A 26563-nucleotide genomic window follows, 5' to 3' on the forward strand; every position below is an offset into this window, starting at 1 on the left:
GTTAAGATAAAAGAACATAACAGACAAACAAGTAAAGACCTACCATGAGTAAAGCTCTCACTCCAGGACAGACACCAAGTACTACAGAACACACAGCTATCTGGTAAAATTTATGAACAAAGTCTGTTCCTATGACAACAGCTGTCAGTAGGATACTGACCATCTCCATCCATTGGAACACACAATACCTGTCAACATTACAAGAATTAAAATACCAGTAAGATTATGTCTGAACAGTAGCACAAATCTGAATGGGCCTGCTGAAACTGGTCAAATGAATTATTACAGCTTCAGGTTGATTAAACAGTCCTACGTATATAACTACTATACTTTTACTTACAATAAAATAAGGATATGTTATTGACTTTCAGACCAAGTGACCTTATGGCATCTATCGTCTGTCAACTTTTTCTATAAAATTCACCGCTAGTCATGAACAGCTTGTGGGTAACAGATTTCCATCTTTGTTCAGAAACATCCTTAGAATTAAGAGTAACCAAGTTTGTATAATTGATGGGTCTCCACTCCCTGGAGCCTGCAAAGCAGGAGTGGGGCCCCCTAGGATATATAAACCAATTTTATTTTATAAAATCCCCCTCCTATAGCACAGACATTTCTCTGATTCAGTATCCTTGTTGAAGGGAACATAATTTTGTGTTAATCTATGGTATGGGCCCTTTCTTTAAATTTATGGTTTTAGTGATATAATTATCATGAATAGTGATAGAATTCCTTGTTACTGACCCTGTAAGTTCAGCACCTGGCTGTAACATGAGTATAAATAGGCCAATCATGATGGCCACAATGCCCATATGTCTGATGCTGACATTCCCCGACAAGTGAAGGGAGCCGACAGCAATCACCAAAATACCACAGATGATGAAACCAATGCCTGTAAAATATAAAACATATCTATATAAACAGAAAATGATGGGTGCCTGGGGGTCTATAAGTATAATTTACTGATATCTGACAAAGTGGGCGTGTCTGAAGTACAGGACTAAACCTCTACCCCAACCCCTAGCTGGGTATACTAACCTTCTGGTTTATCAGGCCTATAAATATAACCTGTATTAACTTGTATGTCCTGTAAAACTTTTACAAATAAAGTTGTGTTTTGAACATGTATCAAATCAGATTATCAATGTTTGTAGATAAAGTACTGTAACAAAATATCCCGAACTTGTGTGAAAATGTGTAGTGGAGGACATAGTGAAGAATTCTAAATAAAAGCATATGAGAAATAAGATCTATGCCTTTTTACCTGTAGCATCAGCACCACTGGCATTCTCCTGGAACAGGTAGGAGGCTAGGATCAAGAGCATGGGTTTGACATTGGCCATCACAGACAGGGACAACAAGGCCAGGTTTGTGAGGATCTAAGGGAGAACCAGTTCATGTTATCAAAGAAATACTCAACACCATGCCTACGTTACTTTATAAGTTCATGTTTGAATCATACAGAAAAAGGTATAAGTAGTTGTTTTATAGCAGGAAGCCTTCACATCTTAACACTAATCACTCTACCTATCATAAAGTTGTGCCTACTGACTCCTTTTGGTAATTGCACAAAACTAGTCAGTTTATTTCTTTGTTTTGTTTTCGTTTGGAAATCTGTGTTATTATTGCTTTATGATTCAACAGATTTATATTTACACTTTTAATTTTAAGATTTATACCACATACATTATAATGTAAAACTTACGAGGTTCCAAATTGATATTTTTTCATCCTTGTGACTGAGATACTGGTACATGGATACCAAGAACTGTTCTTAATTAAACACTGTAAACATGTATTAATACTGACCTCTTTGACAGGAGTATCAGGGCGCATCTCATTGACAAACACACGTGTGACCATGAAGATGAAACAGAATAGTGAGACACAGCTGATTGCTGATATTTGTTGGTACTGGACAAATATTGTGAGAAGGACAGCCAGACCCTTGGAGATGTGTGCAGACATACAGAAACAGGCCAGGTTCTGTGGCAGCCTTCGAGAAACTTGTAACCTAGAGTCAAACATATAAGACACACATGAATTCTGGTATAAAACAGGCCAGGTTCTGTGGCAGCCTTCGAGAAACTTGTAACCTAGAGTCAAACATATGAGACACACAAGAATTCTGGTATAAAAAAGGCCAGGTTCAGGGGCAGTCTCTGCGACACATGTAACCAAAAGTCCTATCATATCATGGAAATTCAGATTAAAAAATGATAATGTATAATGATAGATCTCTAATTTTAATTAATGTGAAGATTGTACAGAATATTTTCAGTTGTGATTCAGGAATATTCCTTTCATATTTGAAGAAACAAAGATATTTACCTCTGGATGGTGTAGGAAGTTGCGGTCATGGTAACAATAAACAAAGGCCAACCATACAGGTTGGCACTGAACAGGACCAGCTCACATTTTATAAATACTGTAACAACAAGAAGGCACATCCTACAATTTGTCTCAAGAACATGAAATAATCAAATGACATTGTCTAATTTTATATCAGGTTAAAAATATGTACATGAACATCCTGTTGTACAAACTTCTACTGTAAATGTACAATGTTTAACAGTATTCAGTTGTACAAACTTCTACTGTAAATGTACAATGTTTAACAGTATTCAGAATATCTTGTTGTACAAACTTCTACTGTAAATGTACAATGTTTAACAGTATTCAGTTGTACAAACTTCTACTGTAAATGTACAATGTTTAACAGTATTCAGTTGTACAAACTTCTACTGTAAATGTACAATGTTTAACAGTATTCAGTTGTACAAACTTCTACTGTAAATGTACAATGTTTAACAGTATTCAGTTGTACAAACTTCTACTGTAAATGTACAATGTTTAACAGTATTCAGAACATCTTGTTGTACAAACTTCTACTGTAAATGTACAATGTTTAACAGTATTCAGTTGTACAAACTTCTACTGTAAATGTACAATGTTTAACAGTATTCAGTTGTACAAACTTCTACTGTAAATGTACAATGTTTAACAGTATTCAGAACATCTTGTTGTACAAACTTCTACTGTAAATGTACAATGTTTAACAGTATTCAGAATATCTTGTTGTACAAACTTCTACTGTAAATGTACAATGTTTGACAGTATTCAGTTGTACAAACTTCTACTGTAAATGTACAATGTTTAACAGTATTCAGTTGTACAAACTTCTACTGTAAATGTACAATGTTTAACAGTATTCAGAATATCTTGTTGTACAAACTTCTACTGTAAATGTACAATGTTTGACAGTATTCAGTTGTACAAACTTCTACTGTAAATGTACAATGTTTAACAGTATTCTGTTGTACAAACTTCTACTGTAAATGTACAATGTTTAACAGTATTCAGAATATCTTGTTGTACAAACTTCTACTGTAAATGTACAATGTTTAACAGTATTCAGTTGTACAAACTTCTACTGTAAATGTACAATGTTTAACAGTATTCAGTTGTACAAACTTCTACTGTAAATGTACAATGTTTAACAGTATTCAGTTGTACAAACTTCTACTGTAAATGTACAATGTTTAACAGTATTCAGTTGTACAAACTTCTACTGTAAATGTACAATGTTTAACAGTATTCTGTTGTACAAACTTCTACTGTAAATGTACAATGTTTAACAGTATTCAGAACATCTTGTTGTACAAACTTCTACTGTAAATGTACAATGTTTAACAGTATTCAGAATATCTTGTTGTACAAACTTCTACTGTAAATGTACAATGTTTGACAGTATTCAGTTGTACAAACTTCTACTGTAAATGTACAATGTTTAACAGTATTCAGTTGTACAAACTTCTACTGTAAATGTACAATGTTTAACAGTATTCAGAATATCTTGTTGTACAAACTTCTACTGTAAATGTACAATGTTTGACAGTATTCAGTTGTACAAACTTCTACTGTAAATGTACAATGTTTGACAGTATTCAGTTGTACAAACTTCTACTGTAAATGTACAATGTTTAACAGTATTCAGAACATCTTGTTGTACAAACTTCTACTGTAAATGTACAATGTTTAACAGTATTCAGTTGTACAAACTTCTACTGTAAATGTACAATGTTTAACAGTATTCAGTTGTACAAACTTCTACTGTAAATGTACAATGTTTAACAGTATTCAGAACATCTTGTTGTACAAACTTCTACTGTAAATGTACAATGTTTAACAGTATTCAGAATATCTTGTTGTACAAACTTCTACTGTAAATGTACAATGTTTGACAGTATTCAGTTGTACAAACTTCTACTGTAAATGTACAATGTTTAACAGTATTCAGTTGTACAAACTTCTACTGTAAATGTACAATGTTTAACAGTATTCAGTTGTACAAACTTCTACTGTAAATGTATTCAGTTGTACAAACTTCTACTGTAAATGTACAATGTTTAACAGTATTCAGAACATCCTGTTGTACAAACTTCTACTGTAAATGTACAATGTTTAACAGTATTCAGAACATCTTGTTGTACAAACTTCTACTGTAAATGTACAATGTTTAACAGTATTCAGAATATCTTGGTGTACAAACTTCTACTGTAAATGTACTATGTTTAACAGTATTCAGAACATCCTGTTGTGCAAACTGCTACCGTAAATGTACAACATATTTTAATGATCTTACCAAAGGTCTGAAGAGTAATTAGGACACTGAAGATCTCCTGGCGACCATGAGTGGCTACATACGCAGTGGCCAAACACAAACAGGAGTTGACCAGTAGGAGTATATATATACTGGTCAGGGGTAAGCCAAATAAAAAATTAAATGTACATAATGTTAAGGAAACATTATACAGTGAAAAATTAACTTCTGCATTTTGTCACAGAATTTGTTTACCAGCAATGTTTCAAACACTTATTTTCGTTACTAAGTCCTACACTCTGACACCGTCAAATTTAACCATATCTGGATATCCTTAGATCATTGAACTTCATACCTTAGTTCAGGCATTCATCAGTCTTTCGAAGTAACATCCAAAGATGAAAGAGGAAAAGAAATACAGAGTTTCACAATTAATCAATTAGCTCTAGACTGCTACATGGTCAAAATAGCTAGCAAACAGTTCTGCAGTTCTTTCTCAAAAATACAGATTAATCATGAAATACAGTTAAACCTCACATGACATACCACCTATCTATTAATTTGATAGCTTTGTTCTGAACATGTCCTTATACGTCCGTTCTTATTCAACCCCCAATTCCTCAGGCCGTTATAGACACTGGGCGTTCATGGACATTAGGTGTTCTTGTATAATTGCTACCTGACAGTGTATGCTCAGCATCTGATTACTTGAATACCTCATATTCTTGGCCAGGCTTTACTGTACTCCTGTATGTGATAAAATACTCTTGAAATTTCACCAAAATCATCTGTAATTATCAATTATACAAGGAAATTTTGTCACTAATTCCGAAGTAAAGGATATGTGAGTTTCCATGGTAATTTGGCAGGCCAGACCAAAGAAAATATCAGTACAAGTCCAAAACATACAGAGGCGGCTGTCTGGAAAATAGAGTGATAGGAAATGATGAGTATGTCATTTACAGATGTCAACAGATTCCACATACTGCAACACTTATAATACATACATGTAGTTTATTGTTGTGGTTTATTAATAAAAGTGTCTTAAAGATAATTTCCAAATTACATGAATCATTAATTTTTAAAAATTGTGAAATTTGATTCTGACTAAATGTATGGATCAGCTTGTCATATCAAAATATCTTGTGAAATAACAGTAAAATTGACATTACATTAACTTTTACCGTGATATCCAGCATGTATACTTCCTTTGTATTATTATACTGCTTTGCTTACTTTGTATTTTTTGTAGCTGAGCAGTGCACCAAAAGAGGAATACATGGCAATGGCTGCTGGTAGCCAAGGCAGGAAGTGTGAAGAGATTCCAAGGTTTAGGAGAGCAGGATAACAGAGGATTGTAGCTACAGCACCACTGACCCACCGTACCTTTATAACATGGCTGTAGTTCATACCTAGGGAAAACCAAAGTTATATCACTGATCTGGACTACAATAATGAGCAATAAAAAAAAAAGACAGAAGGCACTTTACCTCCTGCAGTAGTAACAGTAGTAAAGCATCATGATGAGAAAACAGACCCCTAACAAGTCTTCAGGAAATCCCCCTCCCCACCTCTAATTTTACAGATCTGACAAACCTCTAACAGTACAGATCTGACAAACCTCTAACAGTACAGATCTGACAAACCTCTAACAGTACAGATCTGACAAACCTCTAACAGTACAGATCTGACAAACCTCAGATCTGACAAACCGCTAACAGTACAGATCTGACAAACCTCTAACAGTACAGGTATGACAAACCTCTAACAGTACAGATCTGACAAACCTCTAACAGTACAGATCTGACAAACCTCTAACAGTACAGATCTGACAAACCTCTAACAGTACAGATCTGACAAACCTCTAACAGTACAGATCTGACAAACCTCTAACAGTACAGATCTGACAAACCTCTAACAGTACAGATCTGTCAAACCTCTAACAGTACAGATCTGACAAACCTCTAACAGTACAGATCTGACAAACCTCTAAACCTCTAACAGTACAGATCTGACAAACCTCTAACAGTACAGATCTGTCAAACCTCTAACAGTACAGATCTGACAAACCTCTAACAGTACAGATCTGACAAACCTCTAACAGTACAGATCTGACAAACCTCTAACAGTACAGATCTGACAAACCTCTAACAGTACAGATCTGACAAACCTCTAACAGTACAGATCTGACAAACCTCTAACAGTACAGATCTGACAAACCTCTAACAGTACAGATCTGACAAACCTCTAACAGTACAGATCTGACAAACCTCTAACAGTACAGATCTGACAAACCTCTAACAGTACAGATCTGACAAACCTCTAACAGTACAGATCTGACAAACCTCTAACAGTACAGATCTGACAAACCTCTAACAGTACAGATCTGACAAACCTCTAAACCTCTAACAGTACAGATCTGACAAAATTCTAACAGTACAGATCTGACAAACCTCTAACAGTACAGATCTGACAAACCTCTAACAGTACTCTAAACCTCTAACAGTACAGATCTGACAAACCTCTAAACCTCTAACAGTACAGATCTGACAAACCTCTAACAGTACAGATCTGACAAACCTCTAACAGTACAGATCTGACAAACCTCTAACAGTACAGATCTGACAAACCTCTAACAGTACAGATCTGACAAAATTCTAACAGTACAGATCTGACAAACCTCTAACAGTACAGATCTGACAAACCTCTAACAGTACAGATCTGACAAACCTCTAACAGTACAGATCTGACAAACCTCTAACAGTACAGATCTGACAAACCTCTAACAGTACAGATCTGACAAACCTCTAACAGTACAGATCTGACAAACCTCTAACAGTACAGATCTGACAAACCTCTAACAGTACAGATCTGACAAACCTCTAACAGTACAGATCTGACAAACCTCTAACAGTACAGATCTGACAAAATTCTAACAGTACAGATCTGACACACCTTTATCAGTTCAGTTCTGACAAACCTCTAACAGTACAGATCTGACAAACCTCTAACAGTACAGATCTGACAAACCTCAGATCTGACAAACCTCTAACAGTACAGATCTGACAAACCTCTAACAGTACAGATCTGACAAACCTCTAACAGTACAGATCTGACAAACCTCTAACAGTACAGATCTGACAAACCTCTAAACCTCTAACAGTACAGATCTGACAAACCTCTAACAGTACAGATCTGACAAACCTCTAACAGTACAGATCTGACAAACCTCTAACAGTACAGATCTGACAAACCTCTAACAGTACAGATCTGACAAACCTCTAACAGTACAGATCTGACAAAAACCTCTAACAGTACAGATCTGACAAACCTCTAACAGTACAGATCTGACAAACCTCTAACAGTACAGATCTGACAAACCTCTAACAGTACAGATCTGACAAACCTCTAACAGTACAGATCTGACAAACCTCTAACAGTACAGATCTGACAAAATTCTAACAGTACAGATCTGACAAACCTCTAACAGTACAGATCTGACAAACCTCTAACAGTACAGATCTGACAAACCTCTAACAGTACAGATCTGACAAACCTCTAACAGTACAGATCTGACAAACCTCTAACAGTACAGATCTGACAAAAACCTCTAACAGTACAGATCTGACAAAAACCATTCTAACAGTACAGATCTGACAAACCTCTAACAGTACAGATCTGACAAACCTCTAACAGTAAACCTCTAACAGTACAGACAAACCTCTAACAGTACAAACCTCTAACAGTACAGATCTGACAAACAGTACAGATCTGACAAACCTCTAACAGTACAGATCTGACAAACCTCTAACAGTACAGATCTGACAAACCTCTAACCCTAAAAAACTGCAGATCATAAAAAACTCTAACAGTACAGATCTGACAAACCTCTAACAGTACAGATCTGACAAACCTCTAACAGTACAGATCTGACAAACCTCTAACAGTACAGATCTGACAAACCTCTAACAGTACAGATCTGACAAACCTCTAACAGTACAGATCTGACAAACCTCTAAACCTCTAACAGTACAGATCTGACAAACCTCTAAACCTCTAACAGTACAGATCTGACAAACCTCTAACAGTACAGATCTGACAAACCTCTAACAGTACAGATCTGACAAACCTCTAACAGTACAGATCTGACAAACCTCTAACAGTACAGATCTGACAAACCTCTAACAGTACAGATCTGACAAACCTCTAACAGTACAGATCTGACAAACCTCTAACAGTACAGATCTGACAAACCTCTAACAGTACAGATCTGACAAACCTCTAACAGTACAGATCTGACAAACCTCTAACAGTACAGATCTGACAAACCTCTAACAGTACAGATCTGACAAACCTCTAACAGTACAGATCTGACAAACCTCTAACAGTACAGATCTGACAAACCTCTAACAGTACAGATCTGACAAACCTCTAACAGTACAGATCTGACAAACCTCTAACAGTACAGATCTGACAAACCTCTAACAGTACAGATCTGACAAACCTCTAACAGTACAGATCTGACAAACCTCTAACAGTACAGATCTGACAAACCTCTAACAGTACAGATCTGACAAACCTCTAACAGTACAGATCTGACAAACTTCTAACAGTACAGATCTGACAAACCTCTAACAGTACAGATCTGACAAACCTCTAACAGTACAGATCTGACAAACCTCTAACAGTACAGATCTGACAAACCTCTAACAGTACAGATCTGACAAACCTCTAACAGTACAGGTATGACAAACCTCTAACAGTACAGATCTGACAAACCTCTAACAGTACAGATCTGACAAACCTCTAACAGTACAGATCTGACAAACCTCTAACAGTACAGATCTGACAAACCTCTAACAGTACAGATCTGACAAAAACCTCTAACAGTACAGATCTGACAAACCTCTAACAGTACAGATCTGACAAACCTCTAAACATCTAACAGTAAAGATCATAAAAAATTCTATCAGTACAGATCTGACAAACCTCTAACAGTACAGATCTGACAAACCTCTAACAGTACAGATCTGACAAACCTCTAACAGTACAGATCTGACAAACCTCTAACAGTACAGATCTGACAAAATTCTAACAGTACAGATCTGACAAACCTCTAACAGTACAGATCTGACAAACCTCTAACAGTACAGATCTGACAAACCTCTAACAGTACAGATCTGTACAGATCTGACAAACCTCTAACAGTACAGATCTGACAAACCTCTAACAGTACAGATCTGACAAACCTCTAACAGTACAGATCTGACAAACCTCTAACAGTACAGATCTGTCAAACCTCAGATCTGACAAACCTTTAACAGTACAGGTCTGACAAACCTCTAACAGTACAGATCTGACAAACCTCTAACAGTACAGATCTGACAAACCTCTAACAGTACAGATCTGACAAACCTCTAACAGTACAGATCTGACAAACCTCTAACAGTACAGATCTGACAAACCTCTAACAGTACAGATCTGACAAACCTCTAACAGTACAGATCTGACAAACCTCTAACAGTACAGATCTGACAAACCTCTAACAGTACAGATCTGACAAAATTCTAACAGTACAGATCTGACAAACCTCTAACAGTACAGATCTGACAAACCTCTAACAGTACAGATCTGACAAACCTCTAACAGTACAGATCTGACAAACCTCTAACAGTACAGATCTGACAAACCTCTAAAAGTACAGATCTGACAAAATTCTAACAGTACAGATATAACAAACTTCTAACAGTACAGATCTGACAAACCTCTAACAGTACAGATCTGACAAAATTCTATCAGTAAAAAGACATGGTAATCTTTAGGGAAAACCCTTTTCCCTTTCCCAAGAGTGTTCAGATCTGACAAATCTTGACCAAAGTTCCCATGAAAAATCAAACCCAACATATCTCTAGGAAAGCCTCTCCCACTCATCTAAATCCTTTGTTTGTACACCCCTAGCAAGTCTTCAAGAAAGTTTCCCCACTTCACATCCTCTGCATGTACAGACCTGACTGGTCTTCAAGAAAGCAAAACCATGCCCTACAATCTCCTTCTCTGAGTGTACAGATCTGACAATGGTTGACATGACCATCTTTACCACTCGGTAGTCTACAGAGATACTGGTATAAAGGTAGTAACTTACCTATAGATTCTATAACAGAACGAATACTCATTAATGTGGTGAGGAAGAAGGAGACAGCCAACAGAAACACTACATCTACCTGTAAACAGGTCAAAAACATAGTATAAACAAATGTGAATTTTTTTAGACTTTTGAGCAAAAAATTGTAAATTTAAAAACTAAACTTCATCAATGACTTCAGGATCTTGATAAATTACTACTGTTGCTTTAAAGATAACAGCGTCAATATCAAAATTTTTGAGAAAAGAAGATGTATACGAAGATAAAAGGATAAGAGATATGAGAATATATATATATATATATAATATATATTAATATATTTCTTGTTTCTGGTGTGTATATACTCTTGTCAGATTAACATCTGCGTTACTAACATCAGGGAATATTATTTAACTTACACATCTATCAAGACATAAAAGAAAGCGAAATCAAATCGAGATGACCATCCTCATTTCACTTGGTCCAACTGATAATGGAAAGCAACCTTGTGATTTTCATCATCAAATATCTGACAATCTATTTGGGTTAGAGTTGTCCCCCTTATACATTATTCACGTAATTGTGATCAAGTTTTCTCCTTTACATATCATACTTGTAATCATATGGTTTCAATGTAACATAAAGATTTCTGACAGAATTTTAAAAGTGAACTTAGGAAACCATTTCAAAGTAAAGTAGCATAGCTCCTTGAAGACCGTGTTGAATTACCAAAGACCAAATGTGAAATTTACAAGATCAGCAAGTACACTGAGAGATAACCATGTACACTGAGAGATAACCATGTACACTGAGAGATAACCAAGTACACTGAGAGATAACCATGTACACTGAGAGATAACCAAGTACACTGAGAGATAACCATGTACACTGAGAGATAACCATGTACACTGAGAGATAACCAAGTACACTGAGAGATAACCAAGTACACTGAGAGATAACCAAGTACACTGAGAGATAACGAAGTACACTGAGAGATAACCAAGTACACTGAGAGGTAACCATGTACACTGAGAGATAACCATGTACACTGAGAGATAACCAAGTACACAAGACTTACCATAAACCAAATATGAAATATACCAGTAGTGCTGAGCTGGTAAAGACCTATCATTATTTGAACTACAGTAGGTAACAAACAATACACTGTAGCTATGGCAGCCAACATCAAATGGTCAACAATATTTTTAATTGGTTCGTCATCCTTCACATCTGGTGGTTGTAGTTTAAAAGATGAATTTGTTGGTGTCATGAAAAGTTGTAAAAATATGAACCTGTGGAAAGAAATAAGAAAAGTTTGGATTTTTTTCTCTGCGTTTTTTTCAAATCCTAATGATTCATCATTCAAAAAGTTCAAGAAGTTCAAAGGTTAATTATTTGTAGACTAACAAAACTAGTGGATCACATCCAATGTATGATTGTTTAAATGAGTGTAATCCTCTATATATAGTGCTGTTTGTCTGTTATAAGGCTGGTTTTCATACTGAAATTAGTAGAAACAAAATAAAGTAACGAAAATAATTACAGCCATGTTTTGACTTCATCATTCATACTTCCAGTCCAGGATAAAGGTGAGATAAGTTTAATATTTACCCAATAGCTGTCAGCACAAAGGGTGTAAACTTGAGAGGAATGACTGTGGCTACTGCCCAAGTAAGAAGGCATGCTGACAGGCCAGGGTAGGCTGAGAACAAGAGCTTTTCTGTGACCTTGAGGAAAAAAAACTTTTATAAGACAAGGATGTGTTTTATCTGAAAAAAAATAGTTTCCGCAAACACCAACACTATCAAGTTAAGTATAACACCTTACTCTTCAAAACATATACCTAAACATAAAATGGTCCATTATCCTTGCATCTGTCAAATAATAAACTTGTAGTTCATTCTTATTTTCAGTTTTTGTTTATTTGTATAGATATTGGATCAGCAGATTTTCATCACATCATGTGATGGTTTTTTGATGATACTAAACATGTTGTGAAATGCCATTTTTCCTAAAAACATATTATCAGCATGAGGGACTTAACTCACCACACACATTTCAGCTTCCTGTTTGCGGAATATCGTGAACTGAATGATCATCCATGCCCCTGTCAGTAGGACGAAAGCATTGATGAGAGCCATCAACAGCATGCTCATAATGGACACCCTGACAAGAGAAGTAAACATGCATTTCTAATCCAACTTTTAACGAAATTTTACTATGGTTTCAGCTGATTTCCAACTTACTCTAACAAGAACATTCTATGAAGGCTTTGATTCACAGGTGAAGTTATCAGGTGTGTGGAAATATTTATTTTGAAACTAAGCTTTCTACTTCAACTTGAACATGTTAGCTAATGAACTTGATTTGTAACTATGTAATCAATATTGGCAGTGCCACATTTCATGCAAACACATGACAATGTTTTAGTGACTTTGGTCACAGACAAACGGTAACACCTATCACACTACATCAGCGCCATCTATACCTCCTACTTACCATAGAAGTGGAATGAAGGAGTACAGCACAAGGATATGACAAGGTATGAAGAGCACCATGAATATCACAACCGTTCTGTAATCAGAGTCAAATCTGTAAGCTCTGCATGGTATCGAGTGATGGACTTGACAACATTATGAACACATCACTCAATTTAAAATGAGAAATCAAGCTGGGACATGAGGTAAGTAAAATGACGCTCCAGACATAAAGATAAAATTTCAAATTAAACTTAATATCTGTGTGATCTAACCCTAAATACTGGTTTATGTTTTTTTTTATTTTTTCTGAAAATTTTTAAAACTAAAAACTCCCTGGTGCATTCTTACTGATTTTACAATATTATATTGTCCAACAAACTCCACGGTACGAATATGAGTTGTCATTCAGGAAAAGTAAGACTCATTTATCAAATGGCTTCATTTTTGCTGTATATCAAATTGGCCCACCTTATTTTTATGTCTTACCACTGTGACTCCAGGGGTGAAATCACAAAGCCCAATGACTTTTCAGAACAAATACACTAAAGATATGTCAAATCTTCAGAAAGACTCTGATCATTGAGTCAGCAACTTACTTCCTGACTCTTTCATCTTTATTTATACAAAAATCGGCACTTTTTTTCTTTGTGTAAAATGACTAGTTTACTGATATTTCTGTTAATATCTTTACCACTGATATAGACTAACACAAGAAGATTTGTTCATAAATGTGTGACTTGAACAGATAATTGATAAATACCTTTGGTTTTGTCCTCCATGGTCAATGGAAAGTAGTAATGCCACGCCAAAACTTGCAATGACTAACAACCTACAAAACAGTTTATAAGGTAATAGTAGTAGCTGTATACATAAAATTGAAACATCACATGAAAAAGAATCAAATGAATTATGGTTTTAGTTCCTTGAAGAAATTGCAAAGAAATCAACCTTCAAAACCTGATTTTTTTTTTAAATATTCATCTTCATTATCTTTAAGACCATTTCTCTTGACCTTGAATTAACTTACATTTCTCCACACACTGCTAATAATATCAGTAGGCATGGTATGGCAGCCACGCACACCTTTCTGTTGTAACGAAAATGTCCTGGATCATAGAATACTCTGTGTCTATGAGGTATTTCTTCATTATCCTCTGCATCAGCAGCATAATCGTCATCGTTTATATCATCGTCTTCCAAACTGATATCATAGTTGTCTTGGTAACCAGACCTCTGATGTACATCAGAGTTGTAGTCTGTTGCGCTCCTGGAGTTGTAGTCTTCTGCATTACTGGAAATGTAATCCTGTGTCTCGTACTGATCTGAGTTGTAATACATTGAGTCACCTCCGAAGTCTGCTTCATAGTCAGTGATGTCATCTCTCAAACTTAGATCTGGGTCCATCATGTCCTTTCAGGTGACACTGTACTGTATCAACATCAAGTTGAACACTCCAAGCTGATAAATAGAAAGTATACACTAATATCAATGCTGTCAGCTTCCCAGTCTTGCAATTTCATAGATTGCTTTCAATCACTGTTTTCATTTTATGTGCTTTGCTCTCCAAAGTGATCATTCAAATATAACTATCTTTCTTTTTAAGTTATGACATGTTATCATCAGGAATTAAACTGCCTTACTCTAACCAGAGATCAAGTACAAAAAGGCAAACTAGGCGGACATTGCACAACAAGCATGGAACTTGGAACAGAGCTAGACTTTTGATTACTGAAATTATTCTTATTTTGTATCTAACATTGTTTTGGTCAGTGTTGTTTCTTTATGAAGAAAATCTTTAGCATCAGTAGTTCTTAAAGTTTTGGCTGTGACTTTCCACAATGCCGTATTTCAGGCTAAAATAATGCAATTATAAATAGTGTATAAAGTCCCTGGTATCCCATCTTTCTTTGCACACAGATGCCAATGAAAGCTGGTCATTTCCTTTTAGCTTTGTCTGGTGAATATGCATATTTTGAATGTGAAACAAGGTCATGTGACACATGATGTGACAAGTGTTACTTTGGTGATAGTGATACGCTATTTACCTAATAAAACACCACTTCACAGGTCACACTTACATTTATTTACAAACGTTCAAAATAATTTAGAAGTAAAAACCTATTCTGTATAAGAAAAATAATGTGCTTTTTACTTTGTTTTTAATCTCTTTTGAAAGGGAAGCCATCACTGGACATGGCTATATGCAGTTGTGTGAACGGCCTTGTCCGAAATGATTGATAGCCCATATATAGAATACCTACACTTAATTGTTACTTTTAACTAGATTTTTACATGGATGATGGTGTGAAATTTAGTGATAACAAATGTTATAAAATGCCACAACCGATCATTATGTAACATACATTGTGCCACAGCATTCCACATGCCAATATACATTTGTTAACAATACCTCAGAATCAAACAGATGACCAAATCCAAATGAAAATAACTAAATTTTGTCATATTTCGATATATTCTCACTTACAATCAGAGTGACCAAATGAAACTGATTTTCATTTATCATAATATTTGGAGTAGTGGGAAAAGGGATAACCAGAGACGTCTCTAGTCAAACACACCTCTCAAGACATAGTATGCAAATGCTATCATAACATTTCTGTATGTACCACCGGTCAAAGCATGTACTTGATACAGACATTCATAATGAAAAAAGTACAGGAATCTCAATGCTCAAAATTCTTCAAGTCATTGAGTTTATATGCTTTTACTGCTGAATTGTCACTGGATTCAATCATCAATTAGATATCTCCATAACTCTTTTGTTTCTGTTATAATTGTTGACACACATGCACATGTATGGCACTGAGCACATGTGTCATGTGTACATACGTAAATACCTCTGTCACAAAACAATGTTATACCTCCATAATTCACGGGCCAAAATCACCAAACAAATATTGAACATTTGTTTAATCATAGGTAAAATTGAATATCACCGACACACAATCCTTTGATATGAATTTCCCACTAATTTGCTTTTATTTAAATAGTTTCATTTTCTCAGCTTTTTGTATAAGGATATATAGTGTTAAGTTAAGTTGGTGGTGCTATGTAGATTTTGATGCACCAGAATTTAACAAAAAGAAAATTCTGTGGCCAAAACAATCGTGCAGTAGAGATAGAAGTCCTATGACTAGTTTACAATAATGCTTACATGGGACATCTGATATCTATTGATGCTAGATTGTTAAGCCAGAATGAGGTATTCATTATTTCCTCACTTAAATGAATTTGTTAGCCCACTAAGCCCCAACTTAGGAGAGTGGGGCTGCTACATATCTACTACATCCTCCCTTTGACCACCTTGTTGTTGTAAATGTCAGTGCAAAACAAATCAGTAGACAAAGACAAAATTCAGTGTGAAAATGGGATTCTCATCATATGTTTCAGTGCTTTAAGTAACTGTTCAGAGCTTCTTGGGACTAGGCAGTTGAATATGAGACACTATAAGCAACTGAGCTGACTGACCAGTGTTAATTGACCCAGTAAGTCCAGATTTATCTTGCTATTACCTATTTATCCTCACAACTGCCAGTAAACACAACAATATTTACAACACCCCTCAACCAGAAGCAGGTACAACACTAGTCTAATGTGATGATGACTGAGTCACTGGTGAATGGCTAAATTGATATCCTCTACACCTTTTAAGAGTCTCTACCCATACTCCAGCCCCTCCCCGTAACTGTAAAATCCATACAAACACGCAATAAACTATGCTGTTTCTACATAGTCATCCGTCTTCATATTATAAAGCATGAGATCATAGGTGTATTCTTACATATTTACATCATTCATCTGAAATACTGTACATTTTGTGCCGGTGGAAGGGAAAAACACTAAGGGCATTTACGACAGTGAGATGTCACGGCCGAAATGCAAAATGTTGTAATTGTCGCGATTTCCGGCGTAAAAATGTGCATTATAGTGATTTGTTATCTGGAAGACATATCGGTGATATGTAGCGCTACCATGCTTACGTCATTTTGTCCTTGCAAGCTCACTATGCTTCATTATTTGTAGAAACGAGATTCAGGTGATCTGGGAAACCTGCCATGTTGGGGAAACCCTCTAAATGACGTCACTTTGCACGTGCGAAAAAGGAAATCCGCGCATGTTTTGGTGACGTCATGATGGAAGGTGTACAAGATGGCGGCTGTCGGGTGCATGGAAAATAGTGGGGATAATAACAGTGAAGAAAGACAGGACAACTGTGTCTCTGATCTACGTGAAATGTGCAAGAAAAATGGGTTGAATCACAAATTAAATTATGAAGATAAAACAGGTGATTGTATGAATGCAAAGGAGATAATTTTGGAGAAACTTACAAGGATCAACGGTACCAACAAACACAATTCATTCACGAAACCATCGATTCCAACACTTCGGTCGCGTGGGGAGAGAGTGTCCGGGGGGCAGGATTCGCCCCGGCGGACAAGGAGGTTGTCCAAGCAGGATCAGACTGAGCCACGAGTCACGTAAGTTATTCAAAAGCTTGTATATACGAGCAACCCCTCCTCGAGTTGCATGGCTTCCCTGGACAAAGGGGCTTCATTGGGGCACCTCCACGGGGTAATCAATTTTCCTGAGTAAATTTTGTTTATTTGTTGCTTCGCAACAGCATCATACAGTCGTCATGATTATGACAATATGTAACTGCAGACCTGATTAATATTTGTAGCTTTTGTTATTGTTGTTGTTACCTCTGATTTGTTATTTGCCAATTCAGTCGCTCCCTTTAGAAACCATGTTTGCTAATGTCACCGTGACCAGCTGTTAAAAAATGTGATTTATAAGAATAATTTTACAAATTCTGACCATCATTTAGGATTTATGATTTCTTTTGAAAAAGCTCTGTCAGTAGTGATAAGAAATGAAACTAAATTCAACACATACTGTTTTGCATATCAAAAATTTGATTTCATTGGTTTTTTTTCTTCCCCAATTTGAAATTTGATAAATGAAAACATGTGTCAACAGTCATTTTAACTTACAATTCATTTATAATATAATACAGCATTGAAATCTCTGTGTGAAGAAGTCTAATTTTCTTTTACATTGAAGAAATATAGGTTTCTGACATTTACATAAACATTTAAAACAATGTCAGTAAGGAATGATAATACCTTCTCTATAAATACCATTAAGAAAAAGTAAGATAAAAAGAATTGCCGACCAACTTTACATTTTATTTTTTCCATGGTTGTGGAAAAAGTAGTATTCTTATTAGGCCTAATCAGTATTTTAAATACCGTATACAGAAACGGTGAATGTAAAATTTAATTCAGTGATCAATAATCTACTATACAGCTAATTAAGATGAAACCAGTGAATGTTTTTGCTCTGTCGTAAAGAAATTAACATAGAAATGGTTAGCACCATAGACTCTTCAAATTTACTATATATACAAGATTTTTGCAATTATTAACAGTTAATAAAATTTAATTCTTTATATAAACCACCAAAGTTGAATCAAAGTACAGTGTGTAGGAGTATTTTAGGATTTTTTAGCTGGTGTCAGTGTCATGACCTCTGTGGTTTAACACAGGTTTAAAGGTGTGTCTGGTCTCAATAGGGGCTCACCTTTCACTGTTTCTCATTTATCATTTACACATGGTTCCGGTTGGCTGATTTAGTAACAACTTTTAACTTTCTGGCTAACTTTTGTATGAAAAATAGGATTTGCAAGGAAACGGAGAAAGAGATTTCAATTTCATCGTAATAGTGTCAAGGAAACTATAAAGCTTTGTCCCAATAAAGGGCACCACAGGAATTTGTGTGTATAGTGACTCATGATATTGAAATTATTTTATATAGTGTATGTCTCTTGAATTTGATGAATTTGATGGGGAATTTTACAAGTCATATTTCCTTATAGTTACAGTCTGTCTCATCCCATAAAGTTATGATAAAGCCAGATTAAATAACTGTTTATTAATTAAATAGAAAATCGGTAATTTTCTTTCATGCTATTATTTGTGATCATTACCATTGGAAAATTGAAAACATGTATAATGGTAAAAAGTATGTGGGAAATACAATACCATTAGAATATTTCATATTATCACTCAGGTATTTTTCATTTACCACCTAAAGTCCTCCACATTCAGATGTGAAATATTCTTAATAATAATAAATAGTAGAATTTATTTTTTTTACTGCATTTTTACTTAAAAGGAAGCTAAAATTTTAGAGTCTTTAAACTCATAAAGTTACCAATGATTATTGGGACTCAGAGTTCTGGTCATGACTTGCATTTTTCCTATGGGATTCACCTACATTTTCAAAGTTTATTATAAGTTAAGACTTTGATGATTTCTATCACACGACGGTCAGTTCAGGTGTATATGAAGCTCCATATACTGATTCTCTAGTATTACTTTATCTTTTCTCTACTTAAACATTAATTGGACAATTTTGATAGGTAATGGCCAGTAGACATGGTGTGGTAATTTGTTGTCACCTCAGGACACACGGTGTTGAAATTATTTCATTAAAATTGTTTAATTGCCAGGGATTTTCTAAGCATTTTGTAATGTTTTAAATATTTGTATTTGCAAATGGTGTGGAAATGTTTTTTAAGATATATTGTGCAAAATTTCTATGTGTAATCTAATTTCCTCCCCAAATATTGTATTATTAAGATTGATTAAAAATGTCTTCTTCTTTCTCTCTATAACAGGACACATTACTATGTTTTACAATCTTTAAATTATAATTCTGCTTTGCTTTACATGTATAACAGTATGAGTATATGCTAAGAAATACAATATCTCATGTTTTGAAAATGGAATATCAAAGATAAGAATTTTTGTGCTGCTGTAAAAATTGCAAAATAGAATAAAATACAAAAAAGAAAGATTGACTACAATGCTAAATTTGTACTGATAATACCAGCCAGGTAGATAGAGTATTAATGCTAGTATGTTAACATGCCATGGCCATATTAAGTTCACCATATGTAAAAAATTAGTTATGAATACACAATATAGATAATACTAGTATGGTATATGAAAATGTCATATGAATTAATGTTACATGCTGTATAGTTGTTTAATTTCATGGAAGATATATTTCGCAACTGTCTGGTTTTGGTTTCTTCACAGGCATTTAATTTCATGTTTATCAATTGGTATGAATGTATACCGAAAGAACGAACATTTTCTGAGATTTTAATTCACTATAAAATGTTTACTGCATATTGATTTCATGTTATGTTTCCTAACTGCAAGTATAGCAAAATTAAAACCCCATTAAATATTACCAACAGTACAGATAAGAGATAGAACATCAATCATCACCTCGGATTCTATAAACCTTTAGATTCCTACATATGGATTGACTTGCACACTATCATGATTTTCTAGAAAAACCAAAGATTTGATACCTGGAGGTTTAGTTATTAACTTCCTGAATAGTATTTCTACTGCCGTTATCACTATGTGGTAGACATGACATAACTTGTACCTACATATAACGATACTTATATTATATCTATGCATATCAATTAATTTCCTGGTCCATGTTGAAACAGTACTTTTAGATATGAATATCAAGCCCTGTTAAAAGAATTGTTGGACACATAGTTGTGAATGTTTCTTGGTAACATAAAAGAAAATGGAGGTTTTCAAAGAAAATAATTCATGAACGTTACTTTGTCAAGTTTCTACATACCAACTAGAATGATATTAAACGGTTGATTGGATTCTGTCTGATTCCAATTTCTTTATAAACCAGAATGTTTTTTAACATGTGATTGACTCCACCAGGGTGATGTTAGATAAATGACTCCTGTCCTGTTCCTATTTCTGCATAAACCAGAGTAATGTTAAACATTCTACTGACTCCTGTCCAATTCATATTCCTATATAAACTAGAGTAATGTTAAACATTCTACTGACTCCTGTCCAATTCATATTCCTATATAAACTAGAGTGATGTTAAACATTCTACTGACTCCTGTCCAATTCATATTCCTATATAAACTAGAGTGATGTTAAACATTCTACTGACTCCTGTCCAATTCATATTCCTATATAAACTAGAGTGATGTTAAACATTCTACTGACTCCTGTCCAATTCATATCCCTATATAAACTAGAGTGATGTTAAACATTCTACTGACTCCTGTCCAATTCATATCCCTATATAAACTAGAGTGATGTTAAACATTCTACTGACTCCTGTCCAATTCATATCCCTATATAAACTAGAGTGATGTTAAACATTCTACTGACTCCTGTCCAATTCATATCCCTATATAAACTAGAGTGATGTTAAACATTCTACTGACTCCTGTCCAATTCATATTCCTATATAAACTAGAGTGATGTTAAACATTCTACTGACTCCTGTCCAATTCATATTCCTATATAAACTAGAGTGATGTTAAACATTCTACTGACTCCTGTCCAATTCATATTCCTATATAAACTAGAGTGATGTTCCTGTCCAATTCATATTCCTATATAAACTAGAGTGATGTTAAACATTCTACTGACTATATCCTGTCCAATTCATATTCCTATATAAACTAGAGTGATGTTAAACATTCTACTGACTCCTGTCCAATTCATATTCCTATATAAACTAGAGTGATGTTAAACATTCTACTGACTCCTGTCCAATTCATATTCCTATATAAACTAGAGTGATGTTAAACATTCTACTGACTCCTGTCCAATTCATATCCCTATATAAACTAGAGTGATGTTAAACATTCTACTGACTCCTGTCCAATTCATATTCCTATATAAACTAGAGTGATGTTAAACATTCTACTGACTCCTGTCCAATTCATATCCCTATATAAACTAGAGTGATGTTAAACATTCTACTGACTCCTGTCAGATTACTATTTCTTTATAAACCAGGGTGATGCTAAACATTCTACTGACTCCTGTCAGATTCCTATTTGATTTAACAGTCACAATGGATTGTATCAACGAAAAGGAACACTGTTATACAGTCTATAGTCACACTCTCAATAGATAATTATCTTCAATTTGATGCCAATTGATCCACGACTCAATGGCGCAGACAACGTCAACCTGCCAGCAGCGTGGAGCCTTGTTGTTTTGTAAGATATGCCTAATGAAGATATGGATGTGTCTTGAATCTAAACTCATCAATATTTCTTGGACATGTTTTCCCCGAGTAAAGTGAATTGATAAAAGTGCACATTGAGATATTTCCTGTGTATCATGTTAAAATTGTTACCCATTAAATATTGTCCCACTTTTCACAGGCATAGATTTATGCATTTTCCATTGAAATCACTTTTTCATAGCTAAAGACTTGGCGACCTTATTTAGACAAATATAAAAAAGTACATATGTCACAAAGGTAATCATGTCTTCTCAAAGTGTTTTGAAGACAATGGGAAGATGTTTAGCCTTCTAATTAGCTTTGTTGTTGTAAGTTTAATAGACCAGCTGCTGCCTGATTGAGATGACCACACTGTATGGCTGTGGTGAGATTATACTTATATTATCACAGTGTATAGTCAGTCATCTTTTACACCATTTGTATAAGGAAATCTAGAATGGAATTTATATATCTAGCTTGTAGTTTACTTATGTGGAGCAAAATTAACATTTTATACATCAAACTGTTTTCATGAAAATAGATTGATTCAGGGACAGTAGGAAACTTTATCTTTTAATCTTTAGAATCTTACATGTAAAAAAATAGCCAGTTGGTGATTTATGTATTAGTGTAGATATTGTTTATTCTGCCTGTAAATGTATATTAGCCTGATAATTTACCATACATATGTAGTGATCACACACACGAGACAGTGCGATACATTGTGTCTAGACTGTCAAGTCCAATAACCTTTATTGATGCAGACCTATAATTGTAAGTGTATGCAGTCAGTCTCGTACGTACAATGTATGTCTTTTTCTTCGATCTTTTGTCTGCTTCCTCAGATACCCAGATCAAGCTGTCGGCAAAGAAATTGTTTGTTGATGCGCATTCATTTTAATATGAACCAATAAAAAAATAGTCGCGTCTTCAAGGCTGTTACAAGGTATGCTCGAGAGGTATAGTACAGATTGCAGGAATGGATATCCTACAGTGTCAATCCTGCCAAACACTCACTTTTCAAAACATTAATGAGGTAGCTAGGGAGGCATTAAAGGATATGATAGATCACTTGTTGGCATTTTTACTGAAACTGCTAAGGGTGGGCTTATTGCTGGATAAATACGGTCATATAACTTTTAACTATGTGGATCACTTGATCATCACATGATTGTGATGTTTTTTAATTAATGCTATCACATGATTGTCATGTTATTCAGTCAATGCTATCACATGATTGCCATGTTTTTCAGTCAATGCTATCACATGATTGTCATGTTATTCAGTCCATGCTATCACATGATTGTCATGTTATTCAGTCAATAATATCACATGATTGTCATGCTATTCAGTCAATGTTCCAATGTCATATTACATATTGCACTGTGTACTTGTAAAATATTACATTTCTTGACATTATTTAGTACTAGAATGGAAGTTTGTTAGACAATTCACTAGGCACATCAATGAAGATAGACATAAAGCAAAGAAGATTTTAAAAGTGATGTTGGGAAGTGTGTTCTTTTTCATATTTGCAAATAATTTTGATTGTGTAATAAAAAGGATGTTAAGTGTGTTTGATAGGAGCTTTATGGCACTTGTCGCAGTTTTTCAAACTGAAACAAATTTTCATCTCATTTGATAAGGTATCCTTTGAACTTGAGTTTATTAGATCCTATATATTCAGCTAGGTAAACATTAATCTTAAAAACCTACGATTTCTATTATATAAATCATTTACATGTAAATCATGTTTATCAATGGAACAAGAGGTCACTAACTGGGAATTATTTTTATTTGGTTTGATATTATATTGAAACAAATCCCCAAAATGCCACATTCAACAACTAGGATGAATATTGTTTTCCCCTCTCCCTATCCCCCACCCCTCTCCCCATCCCCAACCCCTCTCCCCATCCCCACCCCTCTCCCCATCCCCCACCCCTCTCCCCATCCCTCGTCCCTCTCCCCATCCCTCTCCCCATCCCCCACCCCTCTCCCCATCCCCCACCCCTCTCCCCATCCCTCATCCCTCTCCCCATCCCCCACCCCTCTCCCCATTCCCCACCCCTCTCCCCATCCCTCACCCCTCTCCCCATCCCCCACCCATCTCCCCATCCCCCAACCCTACCAAAAAAAAAATAATGAAACCAACCCAAAAGTGAAATTTTTGGTTTTACTGCTGGTCCTGATTGCTCTCAGATTACAGGACGATGGGGTTACTGAGGTTGCCAGAGGTAGTGATGTAGGTCTTTACTTGATTAATGGGCTGATTGTATTTTATTTACAGGTAGTACCTCTACCTGTTGATTATCGTAAAATTACACATAGACACGATAATCCAACAGAATTCCCACATGGAAACATTAACATGTCAAGTTAATAGGCTGCTCTCTGCTCCATATAACGTCTTGCATGCAACATCTATTTTAAATCAGTATCGACCATGCATAAATCTATACGTATTGGCTGACAGTGGAGATTGTGCCAGATAAAACAGTATCAGGATGATGCTTGTCTGAGGCAATATATAGTGTTTCTATAATGGTTTTCCATATGTTGAAAGTCTGTTTGATGTCAAAATGATGGCCTTTTGGGAAAATAAATGTTGCAGTCTATTAATTTATACTGCTTGTCCTGTCAGATAGATAGTCATGTTTCACAATAATTGTGTCTTAGATATTTTTAAGGAATACTTAATACAGTTGCTAGTCATCATATAGCAAATGCTTGTATCTTTTGTTGTATTCCTTGGCCACCATATTGAAGCCCGCAGTATGCTCAGCCTTGCTTGACTTTCGAGTTGTTTGCTGTGGTAGTTTTTGTTTGTCACAGGTGTTTACTAAAACTTTATAGACTTGCAGACTTGTAGATTTACTGTTGATAATCTGGGGTTCTGTTAATCACAATGTGAACATGTGCATATATATAATTGTGAGGCTTCTAGTTAATTGGTGGGATTCCTTTTCTCTAATTAAGTTCTGAAAGCAACACAAAAAGGTTGTGTACGTAAATAAAAGCAATGGATGAAATTCAGTTAACATTTGATTCTCCTAAATAGACGTTTATTCACATAGACACGGTTCCTTTTAAAAAGCTGTAGTGAAAAATAAAACCTCTACACAGCATACTCAAAATTGATTTTTATTCTAAAAATAAAACAGTTAATCGTAATTGACTTACTTTCAATGATTCCAAAACATGTTGATGGAATTTGAGATTATTGAAAAACATCTACATGAAATTATTTTTTGTCTAAACTTGTATATATAATCTTGTAGCATCAGGCATTAACTGTAATTTGAAGCTGATAAAAGAGAAATTTATAAAAGTTGCATGTGTATACTGTGGAACTCCTGCAACACCATTTTGTTCCCCCTGTATCAAATCTGATATACATGATATTTGTGTTACCTGTATTGAGCAGATCATATCACGATACTTTAAAGTTAAAATGTATTCTATGTACAAGATATTGATATTAACTGTACCAAGCAGACACACCCTGATACCTTAAAGTTAAAATGTATTCTATGTACAAGATATTAATATTAACTGTACCAAGCAGACACACCCTGATACCTTAAAGTTAAAATGTATTCTATGTACAAGATATTAATATTAACTGTACCAAGCAGACACACCCTGATACCTTGAAGTTAAAATGTATTCTATGTACAAGATATTAATATTAACTGTACCAAGCAGACACACCCTGATACCTTGAAGTTAAAATGTATTCTATGTACAAGATATTAATATTAACTGTACCAAGCAGACACACCCTGATACCTTAAAGTTAAAATGTATTCTATGTACAAGATATTAATATTAACTGTACCAAGCAGACACACCCTGATACCTTGAAGTTAAAATGTATTCTATGTACAAGATATTAATATTAACTGTACCAAGCAGACACACCCTGATACCTTGAAGTTAAAATGTATTCTATGTACAAGATATTAATATTAACTGTACCAAGCAGACACACCCTGATACCTTGAAGTTAAAATGTATTCTATGTACAAGATATTAATATTAACTGTACCAAGCAGACACACCCTGATACCTTGAAGTTAAAATGTATTCTATGTACAAGATATTAATATTAACTGTACCAAGCAGACACACCCTGATACCTTGAAGTTAAAATGTATTCTATGTACAAGATATTAATATTAACTGTACCAAGCAGACACACCCTGATACCTTGAAGTTAAAATGTATTCTATGTACAAGATATTAATA

General features: G+C 34.9%; 2 protein-coding genes across 2 annotated transcripts in view; one reads left to right on the plus strand and one right to left on the minus strand.

The window, feature by feature from the left end:
* LOC132565172 (uncharacterized) overlaps positions 1–17274 on the minus strand; it is a 28339-nt gene extending 11065 nt beyond the window's left edge. Inside the window, exons 1-16 of the mRNA XM_060229799.1 lie at positions 17206–17274; positions 14232–14662; positions 13965–14033; positions 13224–13298; positions 12773–12890; positions 12336–12451; positions 11803–12016; positions 10746–10824; positions 5840–6015; positions 5448–5524; positions 4646–4788; positions 2332–2428; positions 1810–2014; positions 1265–1379; positions 745–892; positions 44–188 (exon numbers count right to left, since the gene is read on the minus strand). Of these exons, the coding sequence (XP_060085782.1) occupies positions 44–188; positions 745–892; positions 1265–1379; positions 1810–2014; positions 2332–2428; positions 4646–4788; positions 5448–5524; positions 5840–6015; positions 10746–10824; positions 11803–12016; positions 12336–12451; positions 12773–12890; positions 13224–13298; positions 13965–14033; positions 14232–14611 (2157 nt within the window). The 5' untranslated portion in view covers positions 14612–14662; positions 17206–17274. The remainder of the gene's footprint in view (positions 1–43; positions 189–744; positions 893–1264; positions 1380–1809; positions 2015–2331; positions 2429–4645; positions 4789–5447; positions 5525–5839; positions 6016–10745; positions 10825–11802; positions 12017–12335; positions 12452–12772; positions 12891–13223; positions 13299–13964; positions 14034–14231; positions 14663–17205) is intronic.
* Positions 17275–17374: 100 nt separating this feature from the next.
* LOC132565183 (zinc finger protein aebp2-like) overlaps positions 17375–26563 on the plus strand; it is a 64576-nt gene continuing 55387 nt past the window's right edge. Inside the window, exon 1 of the mRNA XM_060229813.1 lies at positions 17375–17703. Within this exon, the coding sequence (XP_060085796.1) occupies positions 17375–17703 (329 nt within the window). The remainder of the gene's footprint in view (positions 17704–26563) is intronic.

This window comes from Ylistrum balloti, unplaced genomic scaffold (genome assembly GCF_031769215.1).
Source record: "Ylistrum balloti isolate Yb309-2 unplaced genomic scaffold, AGI_CSIRO_Ybal_v1 Utg369700, whole genome shotgun sequence".
Classification (NCBI taxonomy): Eukaryota; Metazoa; Mollusca; class Bivalvia; order Pectinida; family Pectinidae; genus Ylistrum; species Ylistrum balloti.